This window comes from Egretta garzetta, unplaced genomic scaffold (genome assembly GCF_000687185.1).
Source record: "Egretta garzetta isolate BGI_Z169 unplaced genomic scaffold, ASM68718v1 scaffold161, whole genome shotgun sequence".
NCBI lineage: Eukaryota > Metazoa > Chordata > Aves > Pelecaniformes > Ardeidae > Egretta > Egretta garzetta.
In genome coordinates, this window is record NW_009258754.1 from 2,796,343 (window position 1) to 2,805,747 (window position 9,405).

General features: G+C 39.1%; 1 protein-coding gene across 1 annotated transcript in view; it reads right to left on the reverse strand.

The window, feature by feature from the left end:
* PXYLP1 (2-phosphoxylose phosphatase 1) overlaps window positions 1-2,518 on the reverse strand; it is a 37,900-nt gene extending 35,382 nt beyond the window's left edge. Inside the window, exon 1 of the mRNA XM_009649135.2 lies at window positions 2,440-2,518. Coding sequence (XP_009647430.1) covers window positions 2,440-2,518 — 79 coding nt within the window. The remainder of the gene's footprint in view (window positions 1-2,439) is intronic.
* Window positions 2,519-9,405: the final 6,887 nt, after the last annotated feature.

A 9,405-nucleotide genomic window follows, 5' to 3' on the forward strand; every position in this document is an offset into this window, starting at 1 on the left:
TGCAACGGTGAGAATCAAGTCAGGAGGGATGCACGCCTCTGAATGCTGTCATGTCTTGCGAGTGACGGATTCAGTGCAAGAAAGGACCTTCAACATGGCAATAGGAAATAAATACAGATCTACTAAGTACATAGTGCTACAGCAAACAGAGGCTGTATTCAAATCCACAGTTAAAGAAGCCACCCCTAAAAATACATATAGTAATTGGAATTTTGCTAGTTTTCCAGAACATCAGTAAACTCCAAAACTACTCATAAGGAGACTAACAGACTGGCAGACCATTCCCCATGTTCCATGGAGCTGGACACTTAAATTTTCTGTTCTCAATGCTCTATCGCAGTGAAGTGCTTCATATCATGCAGTGTCAGAGGGGCTGACAGACATTTTCTGAAGGATGTTCTAAAATTTCTCAAGTGGGAGTTACTGCCTTACTAAGTCAGCACATGGATCCCCATGTGCTAGTACTTGGTCCACTTTTGCAAATACAGCGATTTTATGTATTCATATTAATCATGGAGACTGACCAAAGATTCTGCTCAAAGTAGTGAAACTATGCTTCCATTAGTACCATATTGCAAGTATTTCCATAAATATTTGCATGCTCATTTCATCAAAAGCTCAAATTCAGAATCAAGTGTTTTCCTTCGTTTAACTTTAAACTAGTCAGGAACTGTAATTTGGAGAAGACTAAAAATTTACAACTATGTTTAATTTGAAAGTAGCTCACCAAGCACTTGTAGAGTCTAACAGAATTTAGCAAGTAGTGGGTTGTTTTGGGGTCAGAGGGGGAAAATTGGTTTTGGCTTTAAGACTTCGGCTTCGTTTTTAAATCCTCCAAACTCCATCTGGTTTCCAAAATAGTGTCACATGGCAACAGAAGAGTGTTTTGTCTTTGCTTTGGACATGGTCTTTGTTCCAAGGTTGAACTAATCTCTCTACAAGCTGAAGCTGGTAGAAGTTAAAATATCAGGCTACCTGTATGCCATAAATGACTTGGTTCCTGCTAGCCTGTATCGTGGGTCTCATTACGTAAAAATCTCTATGCGCATGCTGATATCGGCACTAAGCTTCGTGCTGGCTGCTTGCTGTAGCTTAAGTGCTTTTTAAAGCACCCCTCAAACATTTTTATCCCCTTTAATTCCTCTTGCACAAATGTTATCTTCTAATTAAGTGGAAAGTAACTTCCTCTTTTGAAGAAACGTGATTCATTCTCCTATATGCCTACCTCCTAATCTCTAAATAAGGCTAATTTTTATTAACAATTCAGTTTCATATTTCAACTGAAGTTCCTCTAGGAACATTTCTACACAATTCATAACCAGCCATGTAACATCAAGGGCAGAGCCATAAAGAGCCTAATGGGCAAAACAAGCTGCCATCAGACCTGCTGGCATGTACCCATAGGAGGCTGAAAAAGCAATTCGGAGCCACAGGTCCCTGTATTACACATAGATAAATTTAAACACAGAAAAAATAATAACATAAAGTCACGAAGTTTCTTCCCCCCCCCCCCCACACCCCCCCCGCCCCCCCCCCTTGTTTTTTTATTTTTTAAGTTGTCCATCATGTGCAAAAGGCACATTCTAAATCTAAAGTAATCGTCTGGCTGGAGTGGGAGCTTTACACATGCAAAAAAAGTATAGATGAGAAGGACCGCGCTCTCACATGATGCAAGACACCACCAAAGCACGTTATCCTGTACTATGGATATGCATTTTTCCTTGCTTTCTAACAGCAAGTAATTACATCGGCATGCATTAGCAGATACTAGATTTACATACAGCAGCCCTTTACCTAGCACCCATGAACTAGGTGATGAGCAGTCATACGCAGAGTGCTCGCTGGTCAGCACACCCCAACCTGCATTCCGCTCCACCGTCCTGCTTAGTCACCCCTACGTGACGGCCCTCTGGAGCAGGCCGTGATTCACTGAGCTGAAGCACAACATAATCTGTCTTTTCTTAAATGGGTCACTTGTGATGAGCCAATTCAACTGTTTAAAGTTGCCTAACGTGAGGGTACAAGTAAGGAGAATTTCCAACACTCAGCCCTCTCCCAGAAGTTTTCTCAATCCTGCCTGGTCTGATGCAATATAAGACAGGAATTGCAGCAGTTTTTACTGAAATGTGTTTTGTCTACTTTCATGGAAGGATTCAATCACATTCAATAACTTAATTGCACTACAGAATTAAGATTTTTTTCTGAGATAGCCTGATTTGAAAGGTCTCTAGATTGTATAGATTCCTATAAAGTGCACAAAACTGTTTTTATTCTTATGTTTATTTTCCTGTTTCTGGAAAAAAACCAACCAAACAAAAACCAACCAAACCAACAAATATTTATATACAGAAAGAATGCTTAAACAACATGTAAGCATGGCCATTTTTAAACACACCTGTAGACCACTATATATAGAAAACAAAAGGGGAAGACACTTACAGAATTGTAGACTGAGGCTCAAAAAGGCTAATAAGGCTGCCAAAGCCAGCAAGAACAGAAAACGGTTTCGGAAAAGCATTATTATTCGTTCTGCTTTCTCTTCATGGTTTCATCTTCATATATCGATGGTTCCTGCAAACAACAAAACATTGGCAAATGTATTTCAGATGTGGAAGCATCAGCTACAGCAAAGAAAATCCAAATATCCTTTTGAGAGTGTCAAGTTATTTCTTAAAGGCAAGCCCAAGGCAATTCAAATTGGCAACAACAGTATTTGTAAGTTGTCTTCACCCTAGTTATGAGATGAACTGTATTTCCACAAGACAGAACTTTCAAGTAAATAAAAAAATTGCCATTTCCCACAAAATTAAGTTTTATCCTGCTAACACAAGGTTAATGCTCACACCGTAACATTGTCCACAGTTCTTTAACAAAAATCTCTTGCCCCTGTGTAAAGCAAATCATGAGAATATTATTACTTAAGGGCTCTCAAGAGCAGTCCGGTGAATCATCCCTAGAAACAAAATAATCCCGTAAGATGTTCAAATGGTACACACATACACTCTTTTAAATATAGGTTAAAAATTAGTTTCTCTAATTGATAACCCTTTTACTGATACAAAGTTCACAATTCTTATTTAAGGGAATAAAAAGTAAGAAAAATTACCGATACCACTATGCAGAAAATGGAAAAGTATATTGACTTAAGATTAACATCTGGAACAATTCTGTGCAACAAAATTTCTAAACAACTGTTTTGACAAGGATCAGAACAATGTATTTCAAATCAATAGTATTTAACAAAACTTTGGAACTCAAATAACTCATCGTAAAAGTTAAAAAAAAAGACAAAAAAACTCAGCCCTCTCCTGAAAATACTCAAACAAGAAGCATGCACTGTTAGTAAAAAACACTTTCCCTTGCAAAATGACATCCTTAAGTGCACAGAATTCGCTGAAGTGCCCTGTTTTCACAGATGTCCTTTTCCCCTTGGCAAATGGCTCTATATAAGGGATGGGGGGGTTCTCTTCTCACACACACATGCTTTTTTTTTTTTTTTGAAACAACCAGCTGCTCTGATGTGCAAGAGATGCCTTTTCCTAGCACTGACAGCATGTTGCAGGAAATTGGTTAGTCTTGAAAGAAATCTTTTGAGATTCCCAGATCCTTTGAACTGAACTCTGTTTATGACCGCACATTCAAACATGTTGACAGAAAATAACTTTTTTTTCCCCCACCAATGTTTCTTTTTGCCCCAGTGCTTATTTGCTCATGGAAAGAGATCCTTCTTGCTTCTTTCCTGCTTTTGAGAATGAGAAGGCTTATATATACACATGTAATTGATACATATTTGTTTATCAAAACTCTTCTGCATTCCAAAAAACAACCATCATAGCAAGATTTTGATCTCTATCTCTGAGCACTGATAAACCATGTAAAATCACAATCTCAAAATTCAGAATTTTTTCCCCCCCTATTTATTTTCTCATTAGTATTTGTAAATGTCTCGTGAATCACTGAATTTCTTATTTTACTTATTGTGGTTATTCTTCTAAAGAAAAGTAGGAGGATCTACAAGTTGGCCCAAGGTGACTTCCATAGTACAAAGCAACAGGATCCAGAGCATAAGTTGTGATCGGCCAGAAATGAAGGCAGTGGGGCTTGCCATAAGTGAAATGTATTACACGTGTACATTTTGCAGGATTGACGTCTTTCCATCTTGTTTTACTTGGAGAATTACCTTTACAGCTTTTGGAAACTGTGGAAAAATGGAAAGAACTGGAGATTCTGAGAAGCAAGAAACCAGAGCTATTACATTATTTTTCCAAAATGCCAATAGCACCATAAATGGCATGGGCAAGCAGTAATAAAGTTTAAAGACAAAAAAAAAAAAAAAAGGCGGCACAATTTTAACAGTCTCAGTTTCAGAAAATCTTAGTTCATCCAGGAACATCTTAGTGAAAGGTATGCTGAAACTAAACTGAACTAAACCACCGAAATTAAACAAAGCTGCGAAGGGCAGAGGGTATAAGGATTAGTGTATAGAAAACACCAGGAGAAAATAAAGAAGATAAACCAAACAGATGGATGAACAGAAGGGGAACCACAGGAAAAAGCAAAATTAGACTTCGCAAGGAGGAGAAGGTAAAATCTATTAAAAAGCTCTCAGGAACAAGAGGTCTGGTGAACAGTCTACACTCACTAATACTGTTGCTGCATTAAAAAAAAAAGTTGCCACAAAAAAGGAAAAATTACAAGCCAGGAAAAAAGGAGGTCATACACACCTCATATCAGCAAAATGGTTTTTAGACAAAAAACTTAATTAGCTTTAAACCTTAACTGCAAGATCAGAAGTTTAAAAATATTTAGTTTTAAATGCAATATTCAAGAAATTAAAATCAAGGTAGAAAGATTTTTCTTTTAAATATACTTTGGCCTGTTAACAAATTAAAAGTTCCTGTGTTACGACTTAAAGAGGAATAGGAACAGCTCATGTTGACTAACTGTTAAATCACAGCTTGTCAATACAATTTGTCATCAGCTCCTACTTGGTATCAAGCTGCCAGGAATCAGGTGAATGTATGTAAGACTGAGCACCAAAGCCTCTGCTCCTCCGCGCTGGCACATGAGGTGCTCCCAGGGAAAAGCAGCAGTTAGCCAGCACGTTTTAAGTCAAGAAAGTACAATAAGCATTATGAGTACTCACTGAAGTGAACATTCGTAAGCTAAAAAAGATAAAACTGAGCTGGGGGCGGGGGGGCGCTAAAAAGCTAACCAACCTTATCTCCCCACAAAACTATTTTTACATGCAGACGGATCAAAAAACAAACCACACAGCAAAATACGTTTTGGGTCTTCAGAATATACTACCACATAGCAAGAGGCTGCAGCATTGCAGAGCATCTGCTGCTAACGTGACATTTAGAGACTATTGATCTTTATCTATTTATTCTGCGCAGAGGCCAGAGTGCAGGTCGTGCCCTGCCCCGCCATCTCCACGCTGTAAGCTCTCAGTACTCAAAGGTCAATTCTATCAACAACTGACAACACGGCCTCGCTCGTCTCCAGCTATGGGCCTTGGTTCTTTGCTTTGGGGATAAATAACTAGTTATTGCTTTTAAAGGTGAGTAAGCACCACACCACTGCAGCAGAGGCAGCACTCAGCAGTGGGAGCAGCGGCGTTCTGGCAGCAGCTTCTGACACGTGCCAGAAAAGCAGCGATTTATGCTTATCCCTGAGAATGTTTTTTTTTTTCTCAAGACCAAAACAGCCTCAAGTTGCACCGGGGAAGTTTAGATTGCATATTTGGAAAAATGTCTTCACCAAAAGGGTTGTCAAGCATTGGAACAGGCTGCCCAGGGAAGTGGGGGGGTGTGTCCCCATCCCTGGAGGTATTTGAAAGACAGGTAGACATGGCACTTAGGGACATGGTTTAGTGGTGGACTTGGTAGTGCTAGGTTAAATGTTGGACTTGATGATCTTAAAGGTCTTTTCCAACCTAAACAATTCTATGATTTCATGAATGCAGGACTTGATAAAGACGACCTACAGAACCCCAAATTTATTTCAGCAACACTAAGTATAAGCGTGACACACATAAGCAGTCTAGATATTCTGAAGGACAGTCATAAATAAAGCATCCTGTATTGAAAGGCAGGTAGTTAAAAGGTTACTTCTGAGCCACCTTTTGCAGCATACCTTCCTACCCACCCGCAGAATTTATCTTTTTCTTTTAAATGTGATCCTAAAACCTTAACTCATCAAAACATGCCAGAATGATTCACAGCTCTTACCTAATCTCACAAGAAGATGCCAACACGTGCTAGTGTAAGGTGCTAGGCTATTACATGCTCACACAAGGGTAAAAACAGTCTTACGACTGAAGGCCAGGGGGTCAGGAGAGTAGCCAAGCCTCTGCTAGGCTCTTGGAAAAATCTGGTCAAGTCACACTCTCTGTTTTAGGCTGTTTTACTGGAAAAGTTAGTAACTACCTAGAAATGCTGGGAGAGCAGCATGTCTGCTCCGAGCCTAGACTAAGCACACAGCTCCCAGCAGACCAGCTGGCAGGGCTAGCCTACTTCTTGTTCAGCACTAGCTGGGTATTGCTCCCCATGCAACCTTCCCCTGGCATCCCCTCCTCCTGTGCAAAAAAAAGACGACGGGTTTTGCAAGGTTGACTAACAAAACTATTTCTTTTGATTATTTTAAGTCTGGCCCTGAAAATAACATGACATCAATGCTTTCAAAGCACTCGTGAGGTTAGACAGGACACTAAACCACCACTGCCAAACTTCATTGCCAACTGACTGATACATCCTCTAAATTGCCCGTATCCATCTAGAATACAAACCTACTACCCAGCATGAAGTGTAAGCACATTTATTACACTGACTCGCCATGACAGTTTAAATGAATTTACTTGACTAAAATAGCATGTCTCCATAAATAATCAAAAGTAGTCTTCAAAGTTTGCCTCAATAAAATCACTGTACTTATCTGATACGGTACATCAAAATGGCATTGTCTACTGAAATACAAGCGAGCAAAAGCACTCACAATGAAACAGCAAAGAGAAATGGTGACTTCGCCCAAAAAGAAAGGTAGCATTAAGTCTGTACCTAACTACTGTGCCAAAGACAGAGCGAGGTATATTTCGTAGCAGGCTTACAGAGCCTAGGAGGGAGAGCAAAAAGCCTACAGACAACATAAGGCTGACTTGAAGTAACACTCAGTTTCAGAAAAAGTCATGGAAGAACACAGGGACCCACTTACTAGTCCGATGTCTCTATGCTGCAGAAGAGAGTTTTTAATTGTAATTGCTTTCTGATGCATCTTTTATCTTTCATCTACATCTGCAGGCTTATTTTCTGACAAAATCTGTTTTGAAGACATCTCAAATGAAGGTGACAGCTCCTGATACAATTATAATGAAGACTTCTGGCTTTACTTTCGTTTTAACTTGCGATGCTCCATCAACTGTTCCCCAGCCATTTGGTAGCAGACTACCAGGCAGCACATTTTTCATCTACTAAAACCCACAAGTCCAGCATCCAGACATTCTCAGACAGCTGAAGAACTTCAAGAATTGGAAATTGCAGAAAAGAGTTGTGCTGGCAAGTGGCGCAAGCCAAAAAAACTTTACTTGGTGCTTCAAAGGATTTGTATTTTTTTCCTGCAGGAATGAAAAATAGTGGCTGGGATCTTGTGGTTATGACCAAATCAACCAGTGCTACAAAGACCTATGGCAAGCACCAGAACAGAGGGGAAACGGGAACACTGAGCAGAACCAACTCTCCGGTCAGCACGACCTGCTTAGTTACTCAGGCTTGTAATCGTCACATTGAGGAAAGCCTCACAAAGCCCTGCAGCTGACTTTAACGTCAGCAGTTTAAACTGGACATACGATTCCTGCAATGCTGAAGTTGCATTTTGCATGGCATCATGAAGTAACAAAGATAGCATCTGTGATATTGTTGATGATTACTCTTCATTTTCCTATCAGAAAGAAAAAGGCATTCCATTTTTTTTTAAAAGCATTTATGAGAAATAGGTCACATCACTTGGCGTAAAAACCTGCATTTCTAAAAAAGTAAAACCAGCTCATAATTGAAAAAAATAAATCAAACCTGCTCAATAATGTTACTCATCTTAGGCCACCCCACATGACTTAGGCTGGAAGTTAGTAACCATCAGAACTTGACTGAAAGTACAAACAGGTCAGTAGCCTCATAAAAAAAAATGTAAGCAAAGATAAGGAAAGCCATGGTAAAGAAAGGCAACATGTACCACTCCATGGTAAGCATGCATAGAAACAGCAGGAAGCAGCGCCTATTCAACAGAGCATAGCTACATATTGATAGGTAAAAACTAATAGCTACTTATAAGATAATTTTATTTTCAAATTACTTAATATTTTAGCAGCAAGCATCTGATTTAAAAAACCCAAACAGCTAAGTTGCTAAAGTTTAATATATTTTAGTATTTAGAACATTAAAATATCTACATCTAAATTTCTCTTTTTCCTATTCCAAGTTTCTTCCTTATCTAGGCAGTTCTAAAACCCTCATACTGGTACAGCTGGTCTTGGGATGTGCAAAAGCTGTGAAAATGGCACAGCGGTATTGCCCAGTCTGTCAAAGCAACCAGCGCAAGCTCTCACTTCATTAAAGCCAAGGGATCAGAGCTCTTACTCAAACAATTTTGTCCCTCTCTACAGCACCCATAATTTTCACTGTGCAGCAAATTTACCACTGTATTTAATAAGTAAAAGTGAAGAGTTGCTTAGCATTCAGAAGTGATAAAGGGACCATTAGCCGTACTGAAATTTGACCACACCTTGAAGACAATCCGCTGTTCTCAAAATAAAAGGTCCATTTGACTCTGAGATCTCAGCTTTTAAATCTCAATGTGTGCAAGCAGATAACATGGTGAACATTTTAAACTTCTCTTTCTCCTCACCAGCTTTCAGGATTGAAGAGGACTGATGTCAGTTTTATGCTGGAAGTTCTGAGAAAGCAGTCTTCAGCTTACAACTTCAGTTTACATCCTTCAAAGGACAGCTTCCAGCTTTTCAATTCTGTCCTACACAAATCACCATTATAAGTTGCCTTCTTTCAGAGATCAGCAACTAAGAGACGCAAGCAGAACAAGTTTTTACATGCTTTAAGTTTGCATTTGATTTTTGTCAGTCCAAGTCCTTTAGAATATATTCCTTTTACTTAAATTAGAACCTACAAGTCTATGAATCTCTTAAAATTGCGCAACGAACACAGTCATGCAGACACATCTATATTCAAGTTATGTTTAGTGCATTCATGCTATAGTTAATGTAGGCTAATGTAACATTACAACTACCCTTTTATGTGTTTCCCAGCATTGGAAGTTGGCTTATTTTGCAGCCAGAGATCTCCTGGTTTCTGGAACTTCCTTAGACTTACATCAGTTTTCTGGTGAAATTATGCCGAT